The 25,304-nt window shown below is 55.1% G+C and overlaps 1 protein-coding gene across 4 annotated transcripts in view; it reads left to right on the forward strand.

Moving 5' to 3' along the window:
* brinp1 (bone morphogenetic protein/retinoic acid inducible neural-specific 1) overlaps positions 1–25,304 on the forward strand; it is a 511,248-nt gene that overhangs the window by 389,465 nt on the left and 96,479 nt on the right. For all 4 annotated transcript variants that reach the window (XR_011937622.1, XM_072488231.1, XM_072488232.1 and 1 more), the window contains one exon: positions 4,846–4,951. Coding sequence is in view for 3 of the 4 variants with exons in the window: in XM_072488231.1 (XP_072344332.1) it covers positions 4,846–4,951 (106 nt within the window). In the remaining variant the exon portion in view is untranslated. The remainder of the gene's footprint in view (positions 1–4,845; positions 4,952–25,304) is intronic.

The following is a 25,304-nucleotide window of genomic DNA, read 5'->3' on the forward strand; positions in this document are numbered from 1 at the left end:
AAAGCTCTTATTGGCAGTCACACTGTTCATGTTATTCCCAAGTTCCATAATAATGTGCAACCCTTGTGTTAACATCTCCAATGCACAGCAGCCTCGAGGATAACACGCTGCTCTCAGCTGCTCCATTAATGAAGGCAGCACATAGAACACCCTCATTATAAAACATTCCTTACCAGAACGAGTTTGCTGCACAATGTTATAGTGAGGGGAGAGGCACTGCAGTTTCTCTGCAATTTTGAATGAATGCAAAGATGATAGTAGATTTGTCTATGTGCTTTGAACTGCCAAGGGAAAATCTTTGTCATTGATCTTTGCTATATAGATTAGAAGGTGAACTCACGCTTAATGAGACTCGATCCATTTTTCTGCTTTTCTGTTCAAAATTATTGAAGCCTACGTTGAAAGTGAGAGAAATTAAAAGAGCATTATCTCAGTCATGCATGAATTCTTTGATTAGTTTTCCCGGACCTATTCCAAACAAACAGCAATCCATAGTTTTATTACAGTAATCTGTAGCCCCTTGACATTCAATGGCAGTACCATTGCTGAATCACCCACAATTAACATTCTGAGGGTTACCATTGATCAGAAATTTAACTGGACTAACCATATTAATACTGTAGCTACCAGAGCAAGTCAAACGCTAGGAATCCTACGGCGAGTAACTCACCTCCCGACCCCCCAAAGCCTTTCCACCATCTACAAAGTACAAGTCAGGAGTGTAATGGAATACTCTCCTCTTGATGGATGAGTGCAGCTCTAACACAACTCAAGAAGCTCGACACGATCCAGGATAAAGCAGCCCGCTTGATTGCTCCTCCTTCCACAGTCAAACCCACCACCACTGCCGAACAGTGGCAGCTATGTGTACCATCTACAAGATGCGCTGCAGTAACTCACCAAGGTTCCTTAGACCGCGCCTTTCAAACCCTCAACCACTACCACCTAGAAGGACAAGAGCAGCACATACCTGGGAACCCCATCACCAGGGGGATCCCTTCCAAGTCACTCACTATTCTGACTTGGAAATATTTTTTTTAAAATAAATTTAGAGTTCCCAATTCATTTTTTCCAATAAAGGGGCAATTTATCGAGGCCAATCCACCTACCCTGCACATCCTTGGGTTGTGGGGGCAAAACCCACGCAAACATGGGGAGAATGTGCAAACTCCACAGGGACGGTGACCCAAAGCCGGGATCGAACCTGGGACATCGGCGCCATGAGGCAGCAATGCTAACCACTGCGCCACCGTGCTGCCCTGACTTGGAAATATATTGCCGTTCCTTCACTGTGGCTGGGGCAAAATCCTGAACTTCCCTCCCTGACAGCACAGTGGGTGTACCTACACCTCAAGGACTGCAGCGGTTCAAGAAGGCAACTCACCACCACATTCTGAAGGGCAATTAGGGATGGGCAATAAATGCTGGCCTAACCAGCAAAGCCCACATCCCATAAATGAATTAAACAAAAAGCTTCGCAGAGCTGCCTGCATACACAGTGAAGGCATGTCCCATTCATATCATGGACTTTAAAGATTCATTCATGATGTGGGCGTCTATGGTTAGGCCAGCACGTATTGCCCATCACTTGGTGGGCAACGGTGATCTTTCCAATTTCAGCATAAACTACAGCTTCTGAAACATTCTGAATGAATCACTCTGGGCGGGATCCTCCTCTTGAAATGGTCAAACCAAGACAAATACTACCTGTGGGATTTACACTTGCTGTTGTTTTACCCAAGCATATGTCCAAATGCCATGTCTCTGTTTTGGAACCCAGGTGAATCTGGTGAACTGGTGTGACGACAATAATCTCACTCTCAAAGTCAACAATACAAAGGAGATTGTCACCGACTTTAGGAAGCGTAGAGGAGAAAATGCCCCTGTCTACATTAATGGGAACAAAGTAGAAAGGTCGAGAGCTTCAAGTTTTTAGGCGTCCAGATTACCAACAACCTGTCCTGGTCCCCCCCATGCCGACACGAGTTAAGAAAGCCCACCGACTCCACTTTCTCAGAAGACTAAGGAAATGTGGCATGTCAGCTACGACTCTCACCAACTTTTACAGATGCACCATTGAAAGCATTCTTTCTGGTTGTATCATAGCTTGGTATGATTCCTGCTCTGCCCAGGACCGCAGGAAACTACAAAAGGTCGTGAATGTAGCCCAGTCCATCACGCAAACCAGCCTCCCATCCATTGACTCAGTCTATAATTCCCGCTGCCTCGGAAAGGCAACCAGCATAATTAAAGACCCCACGCACCCCGGACATACTCTCTTCCACCTTCTTCCGTCAGGGAAAGGATACAAAAGTTTGAGGTCATGTACCAACCGACTCAAGAACAGCTTCTTCCCTACTGCCATCAGACTTTTGAATGGACCTACCTCGTATTAAGTTGATCTTTTCTCTGCACCCTAGTTATGACTGTAACATTACATTCTGTAGTTTTTCCTTCCTTCCCTATGTAAGGTACGCATTGTCTGCATAGCATGCATGAAACAATACTTTTCAATACGAATACATGTGACAATAATAAATAAAATAAAATCAAAAACAATGAGGGCTGGGCAAAAAACAATTCATCCTGAGTAAGTGTGTAGGATTCATCCATCATCGGCATTGTAAAGCAATAACATTCTGGCTGGACAAATTGGTCACATGACTGAAACTAGCTGGAGATAATGGGTTTTTGTCTGAAGACCCAGAAAGACCGAGACAGTCTTCAGAAAGAACTACAAGAAACAGCAGTTGCAGGGAAAAGCTGTGTCATCCTTGGATTTAAGAACCTCCTTGTAAAGGTTTAATAAAGACTTGCAACCTGATTTTTAAATCCAATTCCACCTGCAAAGAAATACAATCTCCTGATATGAAAACGACAAATATCTAGCTTTGCAGCCTGCTGAACATTTACTTCTTTGAGGGAATCCTGCAATAATCTAATATCAAACTTTAGCTACTTGAACTCTTCCAAACTGCAATTCAGGAATGGAGAAGGCTTGTTTCTTTACTGGGCCTGCAACAAGTGTGCTCCTACGCAATCTATGAACTAAGAACTATTATTTTATTTACAACTTGTAAAAGTGTACTATTCACCCTATCTGTATTTTTTATTAAGCATGTGATGTGTGTGTGTGTGTGTATGTGAATGGTAAGTGATTGACATAGTGTTTACCTGAATAAATAATTCAGTGAATACCTGAATCAATAATCCTCTTTAGTTAAACCCACAAAAACATGCTGCTGTTATTTAAGTTGACTACATACTGCAGGGGTGAAGAAAGTCAAATATTTTCCTCTCCAAAAACCACGCTGATTACCAGGGTTAAAGAGATTAAAGAGTTTCTGTTCTCTTCCAACCTCTCCGTACATGCTAAAAAAGACTGAATCAGGTGCAAAAATGGTCCCGATTGGATTGGTCAAACTGACATTGAAATGAGTCTTCAGAACATTCATCAAGACACAATGCTTAATTGTTGCCTGTAGTTCGATTGACAGGGCATAGGTTCAAGTAAGTTGGTACTTCATCCACATTCAGCCAAGTAGGAGAAGTGTGATTCAACCTGAAGTGTCAGTGTAATGAAACTCATCCTTGGATGTGGTTAGGATTATAAGCCCAGATTTTGACAATTTCTATCATCGCTGGGCAAGTTGAATCCTGAGGAAAGACCTTGGATTATTCACTCATTTCCAAAGATTAATGCAGCCTCGACAATAGAAATTATCTATGTTGGCCTTCTAAGGCTTGATTTATAGGTAAATTATCGTAAATTAGGTCTTCACGGCTCAAAGATAAGAGGGAGCCTCATATAGTGTACAAATGTTTTATTGCCTTATAAAATAAGTCACAACACATAAAGAGTTAAAATTCAAAGGTAATATTTATGGCATAGTAAAACAAGAGAGATGCAACCTGTCAACTTTTATAAGATTTTGAAGTGGCTAATCTTGAGTGGCCTTGTGATAGGAATGTGTCCAATTTGGAGAAAGAATAATCTAGCATTAGATGCTTTATGCTTGTCTTATATACATTAAATCACTCATTATATTCCGGGAAGTTGAGCATGCTTTTGTGACTGGATGTCAATTCATTTCAATATTTCCTCAAGTCAAGCAGCATCCTAATATTACGAAATAGTTGGAGATAGACACCCAAGTATTTCAAGGTATGATCCGATAACGTAAGATAACCAGAGCAGACAAAATGTCTTCTGACATTGATGTGCAAGAGCAGTCAAAAAAGCTGCTTTCAAATGATGACTGGTGAGTTTAAAAGGCCTATTCTACTGAAAATTCTGCAAAATGTGCTTTTCTCACAGCTCCTTGTAATCAAATCTGCCAAGTCAATGATCCCAACATGGGAGTAGGATTGTCAACCCTCCAGGATTGGGGGCCTTGGAAATACTGAGATTTGAAGAATAGTTCTCAGGTTACTGATACTCCGTGGAGAAAAACCATGTTTAAACAATTAAACAATTAATGTTTAAACATTAAAACAATTTGGTGTTTGTCTCATTTTCATTGAACAGCCTGATTATTAGTTTTAAAATATTGACAGTGAGAAAAAGGCCAATTCACTGCAAGTCAAGCATCATTAAATTAATAAGGAAAGAGTCTTTTTGCTTTCCAGTTGACATATGGAAGGCATTCCTCTGAGAGGATGGACATGCACGGTAATCAGTGGTGGGAGCAGAAGGGTGGGGCAGGTGCCGGGAACAGATGGTGTGGAAAAAGCTTTCACATTCAACCAGAGTCGGTAGAGATTCTTTGGCCCACACACGAATAGCTTGAATTTAGAATTTGAAATTGTTCTGTTTTTTTAATGTAAAACGTTTCGGTGTTTCAGGTGACAGAGACTCGGACTGGACCTTTGGGGTGCAGCAGTTATGAGAACCTTGACTCCGTGAGTTCCGTTCTACTGCAGAGTCCTGAGAGCAGACTTCATTTGCAAGGTGAGTTCGAGGGGAGAAGGGAAGTGAGGTGGGGGGGGGGAGGTGAATTTCAAATATGATTCAGTGTTTATATGGTGCATTTATGTGACATGCCTGGCTTCTGACATTTGAGAGCAGTGTTCAAAGAAGTAGCTACGTCCTGTGAGAACTGTTGGAAGGCGAACATTTGCTGAGTTTCAGCTGGTTATGGCAAAATTTACATTGGTTTCCATACCAAACTTTGTCTTCTATACCAAATATTTACCCCCATCCAATTCAATAACCTTTTCCCTCTGTGGCTTATTCAAACTGCACAAAATTTTAAATTTTACTTGTGAATTACCCTGCAACCTCAACCTCTTTTCTCATGGAAATATCTCCAGATTTTCTGCTTTAAAGGTTTATATCAATAAGAATTGATTTGGCTCAATACTCATGAGATCACAAGCACCTACATTAAGATTAAGGTATATTTATAAGCAGTGCATTTCACTGGAAGTGCAACTATCAACTTCCATTGGGGATAAAGGATCACCAATCTGATCTAGAACCAGCTGATACAGAAAAGACACAAACATAGTTACAATGGGGTGAGGAGGAGTGAACTGACTCCCCATTAGTCAGTTTCCACGGTTGGTTGCAAGGAAGATTTTTTTCTTCTTTCGTTTCTCCGAAAATGCCTTTTCCAATCAAAATGTAGTTCCTTTTTAATAAGGAGCTAATCAAACCAGATCTTCTTGAGTTAAAGAAAGAACAAATTTATTACTTGCGAAACCGGAGAATAAAAATAATAAAAGATGCAACGACACACACACATAGTGAGTTCGAACACCACCATGGCAAATGGTGACATTTTTTTTAAAATCTGTAATTAAAAGTCTAATGATGTAACCATTGTCACTTGTTGTAAAAACCCATCTGGTGCACGAATGACCTTGAGGGAGTGAGATACCCTCAATTACAACTCAGGAGAGGAATTTGGTAATACAAAGGCTTTAATTACCAGAGAATCAGACAGCTGCCAAGAAGTGTGCTCACTGCACGCTGCCTATTGAACGTAACCTTATATACAGCTTCCTGGGGGCGGAGTCCCCCAGGGTTCTAAACCCAGTCTTAAAGGGGCCTCCGCATTAAAGATACATGTGTATATAGATATCATTCATCACATTCACCCCCTGTTTAAAAAAAAACACATAGTCTGTCGGGGGTGAAGTGGAATTACAAGTTCAGTCTTTTGGGTGGTCTGATTGCCCATGTCGACCTTCTCAGCTCCGGTGGTGGTGCAGCGGATACGGTCATCCTCGGTGGTGGGAGATCCAAGAGCACGGTTGTCTGAGCCTTTGCCCGCGTTGGAGCAGGGGGGTATCCGGGGTGACTAGGGTGATTGGTACCGGCGCCGGCTGGGGGGAGGGCGGGCGCTAAGGGGGGGGGGGGCGCTGTCGGAGTCAACAGCCGGTGTAGGGAAGGGAGCGTCGGTGGAAGGGGGGGCATCGGTGGGCGAGCCAGCGGGTGCCAAGTCTTGCAGGGAAACGGTGTCCTGCCTGCCATTGGGGTGCTTGACGTAGGTGTATTGAGGGTTTGCGTGTAATAGTTGGACCCTCTCGACCAGCGGATCTGTCTTATGGCTCCTCACGTGCCTCCGGAGAAGGACTGGTCCCGGAGTCATCAGCCAACGTGGAAGCGAGACCCCAGAGGTGGACTTCCTGGGGAAGACAAACAAATGGTTGTGAGGGGTCTCATTCGTGGCCGTACAGAGGAGCGACCTAATGGAGTGTAGGGCATCGGGTAGGACCTCCTGCCAGCGGGCGATTGGGAGATTTCTTGACTGTAGGGCTAGAAGAACAGCCTTCCAAACTGTCGCGTTCTCCCTCTCCACCTGCCCGATTCTCCGCGGGTACTAGCTGGTCGTTCTGCTCGAGGCGATGCCCTTGTTGAGCAGATATCGCCGCAGCTCATCGCTCAAACAGCGTGAAGATGCTGTGCAGTGCCTTGATTATGGAGGCCGATGTCATATCGGGGCAGGGGAGAGGCGAAGGGGAAGCGGGAGAATTCATCGATGACAGTGAGGAAATAACTGTTGCGGTTGGTGGACGGGAGGGTCCCTTTGAAGTCCACGCTTAGTCACTCAAAGAACACAGAGGCCTTCACCAGGCGAGCCTTGTCTGGTCGATAGAAGTGCGGTTTGCACTCCGCACAGATCTGGCAAGTCTTGGCCATGGCCTTGACCTCATCGGTGGAGTAAGGTAGATTGCGGGACTTGATGAAATGGGCAAGCCGGGTGACCCCCGGGTGGCAGAGGTCATCGTGGATGGCCCGCAGACGGTCTTTCTGCGTGTTGGCGCTCGTGCCGTGCGACAGGGCTTCTGGGTACTCGTTGAGTTTTCCCGGAGGATATGTAATATCGTACGTGTAGGTGCAGAGTTCGATCCTCCACCTCAGAATTTTATCATTCTTTATTTTGCCCCGTTGTGTGTTATCGAACATAAAGGCGACCGACCGTTGGTCGGTGACCAGGGCGAACCTCCTACCGGCTAGGTAGTGCCTCCAGTGCCGCACAGCCTCCACTATGGCTTGTGCCTCTTTCTTGACTGCAGAGTGTCGAATTTCCGAGGCGGTGAGGGTTCGGGAGAAGAACGCTACTGGTCTGCCCGCCTGGTTGAGGGTAGCAGCCAGGGCGACGTCTGATGCGTCGCTTTCTACCTGGAAGGGAATGGTTTCATCCACCGCGTGCATGGCGGCCTTGATGATATTGGCCTTGATATGACTGAATGCCGACTGAGCCTCAGCCGTCAGGGGAAAAACCGTGGTCTTAATGAGTGAACGGGCGTTGTCCGCATATCTGGGGACCCACTGGGCGGAACGGAAAAGAGTCCCAGGCACCGTTTGAGTGCCTTGAGGCTGCAGGGGAGGGGAAGTTCCTTAAGGGGGCGCATGCGGTCGGGGTCTGGCCCTAGGACCCCGTTTTCCACGACGTAGCCGAGGATGGCTAGCCGGGTTGTCTGGAACACGCATTTCTCTTTATTGATGTCAGATTGAGGGCCCAGGCGGTCTGGAGGAACTTCCTCAGGTTTTCGTCATGGTCCTGCTGGTCCTGGCTGCAGATGGTGACGCTGTCCAAGTACGGGTATGTAGCCCGGAAGCCGTACTGGTCCACCATTTGATCCATTGCCCTTTGGAAAACAGAGATTCCGTTTGTGACACCGAAAGGGACCCTGAGGAAGTGGAAGAGCCGACCGGCTGCTTCGAAGGCCGTATAGGAGCAGTCCTCTGGGCGGATATGGAGTTGATGATAGGCCGATTTTAGGTCGACCGTGGAGAATACTCGATACTGGGCGATTTGGTTCACCATTTCTGCTATGCGGGGAAGTGGGTACGCATCGAGTTGCGTAAAGCGGTTTATGGTCTGGCTATAATGCGTTGTTTTTTTCTGGAGCGGACTACCAGTACTTGTGCCCTCCAAGGGCTGTTGCAAGCCTCTATGACCCCTTCTTATAGTAGCCGCTGAACCTCTGACTTGATGAAAGTCATGTCTTGGGCACTGTACCGCCGACTACTGGTGGTGACGGGCTTACAGTCGGAGGTGAGGTTCGCGAAGAGGGGGGGTGGTGCAACTTTGAGTGTCGCCAGGCTACATACCATGAGCGGGGGCAGGGGTCTGCCGAACTTCAGTGTCAGGCTTCGGTGGCTGCACTGAAAGTCCAGACCGAGCAGCAGGGGGGCGCTGAGGTGAGGGAGGACATAAAGTTTAAAACGGGCGTATTTGGCGCCTTGGATAGCGAGGTTCGCGACACAATACCCCGTGATTTGGACCGAATGAAACACAGGTGTGGGGGCGATAGATTTGGAGGCGTGATAGGTGCGCAGGGAGCAGCGTCTTACCGTGTCTGGATGGATAAAACTCTCCGTGCTCCCGGAGTCAAAAAGGCAGGGGGCGTCGCGGCCGTTGATTTGAATCTGCATCATTGAGTTTCGCAGGTGCTTCGGCCGAGATTGATCGAGCGTGATCGCTCCTAGTTGCGGGCAGTCAGAGTCCTCGGTTGAATCGGACTCGCAAAATGGCCGCTGCTGTCAGTCGCACGTTTTGGGTTTTGAAGATGGCCGCCGCCAAGATTTGGCGCTCATGACTCGCACGAGTCCGATGACGCGTCAGAAGTAGGCCTGTCCGGGCGCCGCGCGGCTGCGTTGCGGGGCCTGTGGTCCCGGGAGTTTCGATTTCTGGGCCCAATGAGACTTTTGTTTCTGGTCTTTGGGCCCAGCCAGGCAGACCTTCGTGAAGGGCCCCTTCTTTCCTCATTCGCCGCAGATAGCGGAGCGGGCCGGGCAATGCTGGCGTGAGTGCTGGCCTTGCCCACAGAAATAGCACGGTGTGCCCTCGGTGTGAGCGGGTCGCCGCGCGGCGCAGGCCTGAGGGGATCGAGAGGGGTTCGCAAGGTCCGCGGAGTACGTGCGGAGATTATGGTGAGCCGCTCCCAGGGAAGAGGCGAGTGTTACCGTGCCTAGGACGTCCTTCGCTCCGTCTTCTAGGAGCCGCTGCCGGATGTACGTGGATCAGATACCGGACACGAAAGCATCACGAATATGTAAGTTCATGTGGACTTCTGCCGTCACCTCTTTATGGTCGCAGTTCCGGGTGAGCGCGGTGAGTCTCTCCAAGTATTCATCTAGCGAATCCCCGGAGCGCTGGCGGCAGGTCGAGAGCAAATGTCTGGCGTGTACCTCGTTTATCGGCTTGGCGAAGCGTTTCTGTCGGATTTCGACCGCCGTTTCGTATGTCGTAGCTTTCTCGATCACGGAGGTTAGTCGGTGGCCCACCCGGGCATGTAGTAAGCTCAGCTTGCGAGGTCCGTCACCTTCAGTCTCTGAGGAATTCAGATAGGCCTCAAAACAGCGGAGCCAGTATTTAAAAATTTCAGTGGCCTCCGGCGACCGAGCGTCCAGATTGAGCTTCTCCGGCTTTAGTCCACTGTCCATCTTGATGTAGTCTGGATATTAAATTGAGATACCCTCAATTACGACTCAGGAGAGGAGTTTGATAATACAAAGGCTTTAATTACCAGAGAACCAGACAGCTGCCGAGAAGTGTGCTCACTGCACGCTGCCTACTGAACGTAACCTTATATACAGCTTCCTGGGGGCGGAGCCAGAGGCGGAGTCCCCCAGGGTTCCAAACCCGGTCTTAAAGGGGCCAAAGGTACATGTGTATACAGATATTATTCATCACAGGGAGGAACTCTGCCGTCCTTACCTGGTCCGGCCTACAGCAATAGGGTTGACTCTCAATTGCCCACAGAAATGGCCGAGTAAGCCACTCAGTTCAATGATAATAAGCAATAAATGCTGGCTGAGCCAGAGACGCCCACACCCCATTGTGAATTTTAAAAATGCAAATACTTATATCGGGGGAGATTGTCAGCCTCATTTGACGTCAGAGAGAATGGTGAGGCGGTCGGGAAATCTGGATGGCAACTCGAAACATGATTTTCCCCAGAGAGATTGCGATTCCCGATTTTCCCCGTCCTTCGCTGGTGACATCACTGCATTCGCGCCCACAATGGACGAGAACCTGATTTTAAAGGATCTTAATACATTTAAATGTTATTAGCCAGCCCCCCACCCTCTCCCACCCCCACACGGTCCCCCCCCCCCTCACTGAATATTCAAACCGCGCGAACGTAACATCATGTTAGCCAAGTTTACAACAGGTTTTCAATGACAAGATTCAATTGAGGGAATCCCGCCAGTCACAAAGGTACGTACAGTCCCTGGGGGGAGAGAGGAACTTTCCCAGCACAGGTTGGCACTGGTAGTGTTTCCAGTTAAGGGGTGGTACGGGGTAGGAGAGCAGGCACGGGGAGGGGGAACACTGGCGATACTTCTGTTGGGGTAGGAGAGCTCCCGGCGATTGCTTGTTGGGGTCCAGGGGGTGTCGGTGGGTAGGGGGGGAGGTGGGGGGGGAGAGAGGGAAATCGGAGACTCCTGTTACTTATTTGATGGGGGTGGGGTGTTGGGGTGTTCAACTTCAGTGCTGGTTGGGACCCCCTTTTAAAGATAGCAGCCCAATCCCTGTGGAGCCGGTTCTATCACACCCCACCCCACCAGAGTGATGGTATAAACCCACCCACTCATTTTTTCATCCAGAGAGGCTCAAGGTCTGGAGAGAAACCTGAGGCGGGATTCTCCGCTATCCAGTGGGGCGGGCAACTCCGGCGCGAAGGAGTTCCGTGAACCACTCCGTCGTTGGGCCGCCCCAAAGGTGCGGAATCCGCCGCACATTCAGGGGCTAGGCCGGCGCCGGAGTGGTTTGCGCCGCGCCGGCCGACACGGAAGGGGCTTGGCGCCTCGCCAACCGCGCAGAAAGGCCACCAGCGGCCAGCGCGGGTTGGCGTATGCGCGGGAGCGGCAGCGTATGCTGGCATCATCCCAGCGCATGCGCAGGGCGGGATCATCTCCGCACCAGCCATCGCGGACTGTTACAGCGGCTGGCGCGGAGGAATAGAGTGCCCCCACGGCACAGGCCCGCCCGTGGATCGGTGGGCCCCGATTGCGGGCCAGGCCACCATGGGGGCACCCCCTCGGGGCCAGATACCCCCGCGCCCGTCCAAGGACCCCAGAGGACGCCCTCAGAGCCAGGTCCTGCTGGTAAGTACCTGTCGTAACATACGCCGGCGGGACTGGCCGAAAACGGGCGCCCACTCGGCCCATCGCGGGCCGGAGAATCGCCGGGGGAGCCACTGCCAATGGTCCACGACTGGCGCGGCGCGATTCCCGCCCCCGCCAAATCCCCAGCGCCGGAGAATTCGGCAGCGGGTGGCGACAGGATTCACCCCCCCCCCCCCTGGCGATTCTCTAACCCGGCGGGGGGTCGGAGAATCCCGTCCCTGGTCTGTGCAACTGGAGAGCTGCACGCTGGTTTTTAGTCTGAGCCAGACACTTTGAAAAAGTGTGGCTTAAATGCAGCAAAATATCAAGGCATCTGGATTCAATAAGAATCAGGAATTAAAGGTCTAGCGCTGATCATGAAACCATTGTCAATTGGTGTAAAAACCCATTTGGTTCACAAATATCCTTTAGGGAAGAAAATCTACCACCCTTTACTGGTCTGGCCTGCATGTGACTCCAGACCCACAGCAATATGGTGAACTACCCTCTCCATTCAAGGGTGATTAGGGAAGGGAAAAAAGTGCTGGCCTTGCCACATCCCATCAAATAATAAAGAAAAAAAAGATTGTTGAATATTGGAGTTGTTTGAAGTTAGCTGGTTTATTTTAAAATCAAGGAGTTTGACTTGAGTTTAACTGCACTTTACTCCAGACAATTTCCTTCATTTTAATTCTGTGATCCATTTCCTAGAAATCAATGGGTTTCTCCTGAAGTTCTTTCCGATAGCCAGTCACTATCTCTGTGAATTGTTGTTAAGAGATAGGGGGCGGGATTCTCCGTTTTAGCGGAAGAGTGTTGATGCCGTCGTAAACGGCGGCGTCTGGCCGCTAGGAGCAGCGATCCCCCAAACACAGGGGGCCAGCACGGCACTGGAGCGCTTCAAGCAGCTCCAGCTGCCAATATGGGCCCCAGCACGGCCGGTACGGGTCCCCGCATGCGCATGGGTTGCCGTCTCCCCGCCAGCCCCCACGCAACATGGCGGAGACCTACAGATGCCTGACGCAGAGGAACATAGGCCCCTTGGAATTAGCCCGCCCGCCGATCGGTAGCCCCCGATCGCGGGTCTGGCCACCATGGAGGCCCCCCCCCTGGAGTCAGAAACCCCCTCCCCCCCCACCAGGATGGCCCCTGCAGTCAGAATGCCGAGGTCCCGCCGGGTAGGACTACACGCGAACAACGGCAGAGGCACGAGGCGGCCACTCAGCCCGTCGAGCACGGAGAATCGCTGCAGGGACTGCTGTTAACGGCCCCCGACCGGCACCACGGTGACTGCGCCGGTGTCATTGCTGCCGATTCTCCGTGCGGGCTCGGAGAATTCCGCCCAGGGTTTTGCTTCTTCAGTTGTTTTTCCAGATGACTTTAATGACTTCTCTCTGCGGTTTGCTTGGCAAAAAACAGTTTCTAAACTTTCTGCCAAGATATTACAAGAAAGGAATTCAATTAATATAGGGTGGCACAATGTTTAGCACTGCTGCCTGACATTGCCTGGAACCGGGGTTTAACACAAGCCTTAGGTGACTGTCAATGTGGTGTGCATTTTCCCCTCCCTGTGTCTCCATGGGTTTCCTCCAGGTGCTCAAGTTTCCTCCCACAGGCCAAAGCTGTGCAGGTTAGTTGGGAATACTGGGTTACGGGGATAGGGTGGGAGAGTGGGCCTAGGTAGGGTGCTCTTTCAGAGAGCCAGTTCAGACTCGATGGACCGAATGGCTCCTTCTGCATAGTCAGAAATCTATGATTCTATGGTTTTTGTTTTGCAATCATTTTTATAGAACAAGTAATCACATTTTGGATGTTCCTCAGAAATATTTGACACATATCCAGATAGTAGAAATAAAACAGGAGATGGAGTTATTCCATCCTTCACGGGGGGTTTGAATGTCTCTCGGGTGTATCTGGCTGTTTAGCAGTTTCCATTGTCTCAACAGAATTATATTTGATTAAAGTTCAGCACTTTGAAATTTAATGCCTTCCTTTCAATTCAAATTTTTATTCAAGTTGGGCCTTCATAGATGCTCCCCCCTTCCACCACCTCAGGTGTGAAATTCTGTACAACAGGCCAGGGAAGGTCAACAGTACTGTCTATATAGGGACCTTCCAGAAAAGTGGTCAACTTAACAGTACCAGTCATCAGGTGACTGGTGGTAGCCATCTTTGGTCTTCCTTAAACAGTTCAATATGTTTCTGGTTAGCTGGTGGAGTTCTAGGTAGGTCTCACCCAGTCACAATTTCCCATGACAATGGGCAGCCAGTAAGGTGGTATCTTGTGACGGGAGCAACTTGAAGTTGGCTCTCCGGCTAGTTTTCAGTGGAACCACATTGGTACACTTCGCTGTTGGTGATATTCCCGAGCAAGTGGTGACCAGACTGATCGACTGCATGTTGGAGTTGATTTTGTAAGTCGATACCAGAAACAGGAAGCCTTGAGTCTCCTGCTGCTTTTGTCAAGTCTACTGTGATCTCAAAGTCAACCTGCTTGGTTCGGAACGTGGCAAACATGGCACAGCATTTTATCCTCAAGATCCCTGGGGAATTGGACGTGCCATCCTCCTTAAAATATTTCATTCATGATGGAAAAGAACAAGAAAAATAATGTCTGGAAGTTTAATTCAAAGAATCCGATGAATTAGTCTATTTTCTGATGCATTAATATCATGTGGCTACGTGTAATATCACACACCCACTTGCTACAGCTGTAGGACATATTCCTGTGTTATACTGTCAGAAAGAGAAACACCAGAATGAATATCACCAAGTAATGTAGTTAGTAGTGACAACAGTTTTCACCATTTTTTGATATTACAGTCGAGCTATGTTTTAAGAAGATTTTATTTTGTGAATGATCCAATGGCTATTCTTCTGTCAGTCTCTGTAAGCTGTACTTTTCTTACTTTGCTTTCTGAGTTATTTTAAAAATTGCATAGCTAAAGATCAACAATGACCCTACTTACACTAGTTAAATATTAAATATTTAAAAAAAATAAATTTAGAGTGCTCAATTAATTTTTTTTTTTCAAATTATGGGTCAATTTAGTATGGCCAATCCACCTACCCTGCACATCTTTGGGTTGTGAGGGCAAAATCCACGCAAACACGGGGAGAATGTGCAAAATCCACATGGACAGTGACCCAGAGCCGGGAACGAACCTGAGACCTCGGCTCCGTGAGGCAGCAATGCTATCCACTGCACCACCATTCTGCCCCCGTCGAATACTTCGAATGAATGTGGATTGACTCCATTTTACACTTCCTAAATCTCCCCAAACAGCACATATAACTGCCTACCCGGCCTTGATAGCCCATACACACACACAAACAACGCGCGCGCGCGCGCGCATACACACACAAACATGCGCGCACACACAGAGCACGCATGTGATAAATACAATGGCAATGCTTGTAATTGAAAAGAAAGAAATACGTGAATTTATATAGCTCCATCCAGGACCACAGGATGTCCCAAAAATGCCTTGAAGTTGGGGATTGGTAGGAATGTGGAGTTGAGGTTACAATTAGAACAACCATGATCTTATTGAATGGCGGAGCAGGCGCGAGTGGCCGTGGCCTATTCCTGCTCCTAATTCGTATGTCCATATGCACGAAGTATTTTTAGACGTGTCGGCACTAGTGTAATTGGTTAAACAACTTTAGAAAAACATTGAACCCGATTTTTGCAGAGTTGAGCTGACGCCGGAGACTTTAAAATGGTGGAGGGACCCCAATGCAGAATGCCTCCCCTATTTTTGACAGATACCATTTTTGCCGGCAGGAGAAAGGGAAGTGGACATGATTCACTCAGATGGGAAACCAGGGGCAACATTCTCCGTTATCGGCGGAAAGTCCGCCGATCGGCGCAAAAAAGGGCGCAAATCCGACTTGCGTCACGTCGGAAAAATGGGTCGAAAGTCTCCGGCCCGAAATGGGCTAGCAGCAACGTAACGGGATCCGCGCTTGCGCAGTGGTTCACGCTGTGCAGCGTCATACGCGCCGCACGGCGTGACGGCTCATAAGGCCGCGCTGCTCCCCCCCACCCGACCGGAACACCCGGCCGGAACACCCGACTGGATGGCTGGCCGCCGCTCAGCCCCGAGGTTCGAGTCACGGGATGTGGAGGCGCTCCTGGACGCGGTGGAGCAGAGGAGGGATGCCCTGTATTGCGGGCACGGCCGCAGAGTTGCCCCACGCCACAGCCGGCGCCTGTGGAGGGAAGTGGCAGAGGCCGTCACCGCTGCGACCCTGACACCACGGACAGGCACCCAGTGCCACAAGAAGGTGAACGACCTCGTCAGAGCAAGCAGGGTGAGCCTCCCCATATCCCCCCTCCCCCATATCCCCGCTCCCCCATATCCCCCCCTCCCCCATATTCCCCCTTCCCCCATATCCCCCCTCCCCCATATCCCCCTCCCCCATATGCCCCCATATCCCCCCCTCCCCCATATCCCCCCTCCCCATATCCCCCTTCCCCCATATTCCCCCTTCCCCCATATCCCCCCTCCCCCATATCCCCCCTCCCCCATATCCCCCCTTCCACCATATCCCCCCCTCCCCCATATCCCGCATATCCCCAAGTGAATCCAGCCCTAACCTTAACCTCTGCAATGCACGCGCAGAGAATGATGGCGTGCATTCATATACCTGCCGAACAGTGTTGCCTTTTACCCCTGCCGCCCCCCCTCTCCCCCCACAGGATAAGCGCGCACACAACAATAGGGAGCATGTGAGGACTGGAGGAGGCCCCGCTGATGAGAGGCCACTGACCGAACACGAGGAAAGGGCCCTGGAACTGGCTGGCGGACCTGACGACCGGGAGGTTGCTGATGCAGAGGTCGGAGACGTACTAGCAAGTGAGCCACCGACAGCCCGTCCCCATATCCCCCCTCCCCTATATCCCCCTCCCCCATATCACCTGATCACTGCCTGATGTCTAACCATGCATGCTTCATTGTGTATCGCAGGAGCAAACGTCCAGGCACCCATCCCCGCAGATGCAGACCGCCCGCAGGATGCCCCTCGGAGGCCACGGGAGACGGAGAGACCCGAACCCTCCAGCATGCGACGCCCGCAGGAGGCCCCTCGGAGGCCACGGGAGACGGAGAGACCCGGACCCTCCAGCATGCGACGCCCGCAGGATGCCCCTCGCACACCACGGGAGACGGAGAGACCCGGACCCTCCAGCATGCGACGCCCGCAGGATGCCCCTCGGAGGCCACGGGAGACGGAGAGACCCGAACCCTCCAGCATGCGACGCCCGCAGGAGGCCCCTCGGAGGCCACGGGAGACGGAGAGACCCGGACCCTCCAGCATGCGACGCCCGCAGGATGCCCCTCGCACACCACGGGAGACGGAGAGACCCGGACCCTCCAGCATGCGACGCTCGCAGGATGTCCCTTGGAGACCACGGGAGACGGAGAGACCTGGAGCAACAGGGAGACGACACCCCCGTCACGTGCGGGAGCGACCACCCAGCGACGAGGGGGGCAGCCACAGGCCCCTGTCACATCCGAGCCAGGACACCACTACCCAGGACACCACTACCCAGGACACCACTACCCAGGACACCACTACCCAGGACACCACTACCCGGGACACCACTACCCGGGACAGCACTGCCCAGGACACCCCTATCCGGGACAGCACTACCCAGGAAGACGAAATACCGGACAGTGACTCAGAGTGGATGGGTGGAGACGAACCCCCACCCCAAAGTGCCATGGACTCAGAGTGGGACGAAGAGCACGACACAACGCCACTGCTGTCACCAACACCCTCCACCATCGCAGAAACACTCACCTCGGTTGGGCACTTTAGTGATGAGGCGTCTGGTACACTCACTGGTGCGCACAACACAGCCGTCCCGGTACAGCAGGTGGAGGTAGGAGCAGCAGAGGGACCGGGCGGTCGGAGGGCAGCCCAGCCCAAGCGAACATCTGCCGCCCAGATGGATCCTGGGTTCCTGGAGTTACCACACCCACACATAGATCTGATGCAACCACCAACCCGGAGACGAGCGAAGAGGGTGACGGGCGGCTTGCGGCGGCTGCAGTCGCAGGTGGAGGAGTCCACCCGCGTCCAGGAGCTGGGAGTGGTGCCGGTCATGCGTGCCACCCAGGCTGACACCGCACGGGTGGCGTCCGCGGTGGAGGCAATGGGTGCGACGGTGTCAGACATGGGGAACGGTTTGCGAGGCCTGGGGCTTTCCGTGCAGGCGGCGTCTGTGGCCCAGGACATGGCTGCCCTCTCACAGGAGGCCATGAGCCAGTGCCAGCGCCAGATGGCAGAGGCGCTCAACGCCATAGCCCAGTCTCTGCAGGCCATGGCCCAGCCTCAGCAGGCCATGGCCCAGTCTCAGCAGGCCATGGCCCAGTCTCTGCAGGCCATCGCTGAGGGCATCGGCGCCAGTGGTCATGTGCGAGCCGGCGTCGCACTGTCACAGACAGGGTTTGCCAACCCCCTGGGCTCCATGGCTGCAAACCTGCAGACCCCTGTCGATACCAGCACGGGCCTCCAGGACTGGCAGCGCCAGATGTTGGGGGGCGTCGGATGGCCAGTCCGTTCGCATCCCCCACCCATGTAGAGGCCTGGGGGCCATCGGGCACCCCGAGGGAGGAGGAGGTGGTGTGGTCCGTCCCGGCTCCCCCTGTAGGGGAGGTCCTGGAACACCGCGACACCTCGGACTCCCCCCCTTCTGTCCCAGGTGCATCGGGTGGGCAACGGGCAGGACAGGCTGGCAGCTCGCCATCCCAGTCGCCCGGACCGCAGCCTGGCCCATCTAGGCCAGGACGCCCCAGGAAACGGCCGCCAAAGGGATCCAGTGTCAGAGGGCAGGAATCACAGGAGTCCACCTCCAGTTCTGCTGTACCGTCTGGGGAACCACGTAGACGTAGTCAAAGGGCCCGTAAGGCCAAACAATTAGGCACTGAATAAGTTGGCACGTGTGCAGGGCACAGATGAGTTTTAGGGGCTAGGGCACGTGCATGAACTCCTTTGGTTATTAAAGTCAATGTTACACCTACAGAAGCTGCCTTTGTGCTCTGTCCAAAGCGTGCGGGGGTGTCATGTACGTTGAGCGCAAGTGTGTGTGTGAGGGGTGGTCTTACCTCAGCCCCAGGCGAGTCTGCCCCCTTCCCCCTGGGCCGCCATCATCATCCCCCGGGCAGAGGACGGGACCGTGCGCTGCAGTGTCACAGCCGCATGCAAGGATGGTCCGGGTGGATGGTGGTACTGTGGCCATGGGTCAGACATAGTCCAACGATGTGGAGCCAGGAGCTCACCGCAGGGCGGGTTGTCATCATCCTCCATGGCCTGCAATAGACACGCGTCCACCCGCAACTGTGTGAGCCCGGCCCGTTGTGCCGCATGTGGATCGGCAATGGGGGGGGGGGGGTGGTGTGCATGCGGGTTGGGTGGGTGGGGTTGGGGAGGGGGGTGAGGGTGCTGGGTGGGTGGATGGGTGGGGGGTGTGGGTGGTCGGCTGTTGCCATGGTGTGCGGTCTGTGGCCATACTACCCGATTCCCACGCCCATCTAGTCAGTGAAGCGGGCGGCTATCAGTCTGTCCCGTGCCCGCTGGGCCAGCCGGTAACGGTGGACAGACACCCGCCTGTGTCTACCCCGCCTGCCCTGACCATTTCCCCCATCCCCCTCATCTGGGGAGGACTGCGCCTCTTCCTGCTGCTCCTCCACTCCGCCCTCCTCTGTCTGCGGCACATCGCCCCTCTGCTGGGCTATGTTGTGCAGGACGCAGCACACCACAATGATGCGGCTGACCCTATCTGACCGATACTGGAGGGTGCCCCCAGAGAGGTCCAGGCACCTGAAACGCATCTTCAGCACGCCAAAGCACCTCTCTATCACTCCCCTTGTCGCTACATGGGCATCATTGTAGCGGTTCTCCGCCTCATTGCGTGGCCTCCGTATAGGCGTCATCAGCCACGATCGCAATGGGTAGCCCCTGTCGCCCAGCAACCAGCCCCTCAGCCGGGGATGGCGTCCCTCGTACATGCCGGGGATGGATGACCGCGACAACACGTATGATTCGTGTACATTGCCTGGGTAACGGGAGCAGACGTGCAGGATCATCATGCGGTGGTCGCAGACCACCTGTATGTTCAGCGAATAGGTCCCCTTCCTATTGGTGAACACGGCCCTGTTATCTGCAGGTGGCCGCACGGCGATGTGCATCCCATCGATCGCGCCCTGGACCATGGGGAACCCAGCCACGGCAGAGAAGCCCACGGCCCGGGCATCTTGGCTGGCCCGGTCCACGGGGAAGCGGATGTAGCGGTGCGCCATGGCATACAGGGCATCTGTCACTGCCCGGATGCACCGGTGCACCGATGTCTGCGATATGCCGGACAGGTGCCCACTCGGTGCCTGGAATGACCCCGTTGCATAAAGGTTCAGGGCCACCGTAACCTTGACGGACACGGGGAGAGGGTGTCCCCCGCCAGTGCCACGCGGTGACAGGTGTGCCAGCAGGTGGCAGATGTGTGCCACGGTTTCCCGCCTCATCCGGAGTCTCCTCCTGCATTCCCGGTCCGTGAGGTCCTGGTATGACTGCCGGGGCCGGTACACACGGGGCGCCCTCGGGTGCCTCCGTAGATGTGGGGCCGCGACGTCCTCCTCCCCCTCCTCATCCTGTCGGTCAGGTGTCCCTCCAAACTGGGCGGCTGCCGCCTGTCCCGCTGCCGCCTGTTCCTCTGCGGCAGCCTGAGCCGCCTCTCTGGCACGCTCCTCCTCCTCCTCCTCCTCATCCAGGGCAACATAGACACGAGCGGCTGCCGCCACAGCGCCCAACATCGCTGGATGATCGGAAAACATGACGGCCTGGTGGGGGGGAGGGGAACGACGACATGTCATCATTGCCCATATCCTCTCCTCCCCCCAGCCAGGTGGCATGGACCGCATGGGTCCAACTGTTGGAGGCTGGCACCTGGCCAGGTGGACCAACTCACTTGCCCTCGCATCCCCCTCCCCGGCACGGACCCCCCCCTCAACCTCCACCCCGGCACGGACCCCCCCCCCCAGCCTCCACCCCGGCACGGACCCTCCCCCTCCCCGGCACGGACCCCCCCCATCCCCCTCCCCAGCACGGACCACCCATCCCCCTCCCCGGCACGGACCCCCCCAACCTCCACCCCGGCACGGACCCCCCAACCTTCACCCCGGCATGAATCCCCCCCCCTACCTCCACCCCGGCACGGATCCCCCTCCCCGACACGGACCCCCCCCCCCAACCACCCCGGCACGGACACCCCCCCCCAACCTCCACCCCGGCATGGACCCCCCCATCCCCCTCCCCGGCACGGACCCCCCCCATCCCCCTCCCCGGCACGGATCCCCCTCCCCGGCACGGACCCCCCCCATCCCCCTCCCCGGCACGGATCCCCCTCCCCGGCACGGACCCCCCCTCCTAGCCTCTACCCCAACACGGACCCCCCCCAACCTCCACCCCGGCACGGACCCCCAACCTCCACCCCGGCACGGACCCCTCATCCCCCTCACCGGCACGGACCCCCCCCCAACCTCCACCCCGGCACGGACCCCCCCCATCCCCCTCCCCAGCACAGACCCCCCAACTCCCTCTCCGACACGGACCCCCCCAACCTCCACCCCGGCACGGACCCCCCCCCCCCAACCTCCACCCCGGCACGGACCCCCCATCCCCCTCCCCGGCACGGACCCCCCCATCCCCCTCCCCGGCACGGACCCCCCATCCCCCTCCCCGGCATGGACCCCCCCCCAACCTCCACCCCGGCACGGACACCCCATCACGCTCCCCGGCACGGACCCCCTCCCCAACCTCCACTCCGGCACGGAGCCCCCCCAACCTCCACCCCGGCACGGACCCCCTACCCCAACCTCCACCCTGGCACGGACTCCCCCTCCCCGGCACGGATCCCCCCCAACCTCCACCCCGGCACAGACCCCCCCCAACCTCCACCCCGGCTCGGACCCCCCCCACCCCCCTCCCCGGCACGGACCCCCCCCATCCCCCTCCCCGGCACGGACCCCCCATCCCCCTCCCCGGCACGGACCCCCCCAACCTCCACCCCGGCACGGACCCCCCCCCAACCTCCACCCCGGCACGGACCCCCATCCCCCTCCCCGGCACGGACCCCCCCATCCCCCTCCCCGGCACGGACCCCCCATCCCCCTCCCCGGCATGGACCCCCCCCAACCTCCACCCCGGCACGGACCCCCCATCCCGCTCCCCGGCACGGACCCCCTCCCCAACCTCCACCCCGGCACGGAGCCCCCCCAACCTCCACCCCGGCACGGACTCCCCCTCCCCGGCACGGACCCCCGCCAACCTCCACCCCGGCACAGACCCCCCCCAACCTCCACCCCGGCACGGACCCCCCCCATCCCCCTCCCCGGCACGGACCCCCCCATCCCCCTCCCCGGCACGGACCCCCCATCCCCCTCCCCGGCACGGACCCCCCCCAACCTCCACCCCGGCACGGACCCCCCCCACCAACCTCCACCCCGGCACGGACCCCCCCCCCCCCAGCCCCCTCCCCGGCACAGACCCCCCATCTCCCTCTCCGACACGGACCCCCCCAACCTCCACCCCGGCACGGACCCCCCCCCAACCTCCACCCCGGCACGGCCCCCCCATCCCCCTCCCCGGCACGGACCCCCCCCATCCCCCTCCCCGGCACGGACCCCCCATCCCCCTCCCCGGCACGGACCCCCCCAACCTCCACCCCGGCATGGACCCCCCCCCAACCTCCACCCCGGCACGGACCCCCATCCCCCTCCCCGGCACGGACCCCCCCATCCCCCTCCCCGGCACGGACCCCCCATCCCCCTCCCCGGCATGGACCCCCTCCACCCCGGCACGGACCCCCCATCCCGCTCCCCGGCACGGACCCCCTCCCCAACCTCCACCCCGGCACGGAGCCCCCCCAACCTCCACCCCGGCACGGACTCCCCCTCCCCGGCACGGACCCCCGCCAACCTCCACCCCGGCACAGACCCCCCCCAACCTCCACCCCGGCACGGACCCCCCCCATCCCCCTCCCCGGCACGGACCCCCCCATCCCCCTCCCCGGCACGGACCCCCCATCCCCCTCCCCGGCACGGACCCCCCCCAACCTCCATCCCGGCACGGACCCCGCCCACCAACCTCCACCCCGGCACGGACCCCCCCCCCCCAGCCCCCTCCCCGGCACAGACCCCCCATCTCCCTCTCCGACACGGACCCCCCCAACCTCCACCCCGGCACGGACCCCCCCCCAACCTCCACCCCGGCACGGACCCCCCATCCCCCTCCCCGGCACGGACCCCCCCATCCCCCTCCCCGGCACGGACCCCCCATGCCCCTCCCCGGCATGGACCCCCCCCCAACTTCCACCCCGACACGGACCCCCCATCCCGCTCCCCGGCACGGACCCCCTCCCCAACCTCCACCCCGGCACGGAGCCCCCCCCAACCTCCACCCCGGCACGGACCCCCCCCAACCTCCACCCCGGCACGGACTCCCCCTCCCCGGCACGGACCCCTCCAACCTCCACCCCGGCACAGACCCCCCCCAACCTCCACCCCGGCACGGACCCCCCCCATCCCCCTCCCCGGCACGGACCCCCCACATCCCCCTCCCCGGCACGGACCCCCCATTCCCCTCCCCGGCACGGACCCCCCCCAACCTCCACCCCGGCACAGACCCCCCCCACCAACCTCCACCCCGGCACGGACCCCCCCCCAGCCCCCTCCCCGGCACGGATCCCCCATCCCCCTCCCCGGCAAGGACCCCCTCCCGGCACTCCCCCGGAGCCCAGCCTACTCTAACCACCCCCAGCCTGCCGCACACACACACACACAACCCGAGACACACCTCTCCTCACGCATTCATACTGCGGCCACGCCATCGCCTGCCCAGAGCCAACCCCCCAGGCCGTCACTCACCTCCACGCTGGTCGGAGTGAACCTGGAGCACAGGGTCACGCCGATGAAAAGGAGGTTTAATTTACATCGACGTGAATGGTCATCACGTCGACGGGACTTAGGCCCATCCGGAAGGGAGAATATCGGCAGGCCCAAAATCGGCTGCCTTGCGCAGACCCGTGACATTCTCCGACGGCAGCGGCGCCATTAACGCCCCGCCGACTTTTCTCCCTTCGGAGACTTCGGCAACCGGCGGGGGCGGTATTCACGGCGGCCAACGGCCATTCACCGACCCTCTGGGGGGTCGGAGAATGACGCCCCAGACCTCAGCAGCACATTTTAAATTAGTGCTGAGGCCAAACAGATCCCATTTTCCCTGTTCCAAGAGCCTTAATACACAGACTAGGAGTCATTCATTGATGGCGTAAATTGAAATGCTTGTGAAAGGTGGATTGTTTGTTTCAGCATTCTGGGCGAATTTCTCCTACCCGCCCCGCCACATTTCTGCCCCGACCGGTCGGCGGGAGTCTCCGTAACACCGGCCGGTCAATGGGGTTTCCCATTGTGGGGCAGCCCCACGCCGTCGGGAAACCCCCGGGCGCCGGCAAAACGGAGACTCCCGCCGGCGGAGAATGACGGCCCATGTTTTTTGAAACCCAGGCGCTTTGAATTTGAGAGTAAAACAGGCTGACGCTGTCAATGAGTATTAAAAATGAAACATCTGTGAGATTGTTTTGTTTGACAGGCCACCTTGTTTCGGTTATAGAAACTTAACCGCCTGTTCCATAGTTTCAGTCGAGAGCTGAACTGAATTTCAAATTCTCTGTCAGCATTATCTCAGCAAGGGGGCTGAATTTACATTTCGAAAATTTAAAGAGGCAATTAAAGGATTAGCTGTCTGATGAGGGGACTGAAAATAAGCTGGTTTGTTTTTATAGCAGCTTGTACACTTGAGATTTAAAAGTTTTGAAGGTGTTTCAAAATTGGGAGATATTTTTCACTATCAAGTATGTATGAGTAAGAACGGTATTTAGATTGTTCATAGTTTTTTTCATCTCTATGTGGTTCCTGAGGTCTCTCCATGATGGATACTGGGTGAGTGGCATGAAGGGGCACGGGGTGTTATGAGGGGTCATGGGTGGCAGATGGGGGCATGAGTTGGCATGAAGGGGCCATGTATGTATTGGGGAACATGGGTGGTGGTGAGCATGTTGTCATGGAGAGGCCATGGGGGTTTGTGGGGGGGGGGGGTGGATGTGGTGCGAGGGGATATGACAGATGGGGGTTAAGAAGTCCTAATAACTTCAACAACAACTGGGACAAAATCCCAGAGAGCCGAAGCAGGCCTTCTATCCAGCCTGACTTGGCACGAAGCCACTTCCATCTCCAACCATCTTCCCAGATCAGTGGCTCCAAGTCAATCCTGTCTCCGCTTCCCAGGAGAAAAGATTGGATCTAATAGGGCCACTGTTAACCAAAATGGAGGGCTGCCGAGTCGGGAGATTTTGCGACACAATCTGCACACCAATTTGGTGAAAATCTGGCCCGATATAGTTTCTCATGTGAAAGCAGAACTGACAGATAGCCTTGAAAATGTTTCATGTTCAGATACTAAACACACCAATGACAATATTAACTCAAAATAACAAACTCCCCTAACTGAAAGGAGAGCACCAATCACTGATCAGCCAGAATAATTTGGGTGAGCCAAGTTTTCTCAGGAGCCAGTAACAAATGCAGTGAGATTGGAAGATTTGTGATTGGTGAACTTCGGAGTCCGGGCTTTGCTCTTTCCACAATTTTCAAAAGGTAATTGAAAGACAACAGAC

Source organism: Scyliorhinus torazame, chromosome 22 (assembly GCF_047496885.1).
Source record: "Scyliorhinus torazame isolate Kashiwa2021f chromosome 22, sScyTor2.1, whole genome shotgun sequence".
In the NCBI taxonomy this organism is placed as follows: domain Eukaryota; kingdom Metazoa; phylum Chordata; class Chondrichthyes; order Carcharhiniformes; family Scyliorhinidae; genus Scyliorhinus; species Scyliorhinus torazame.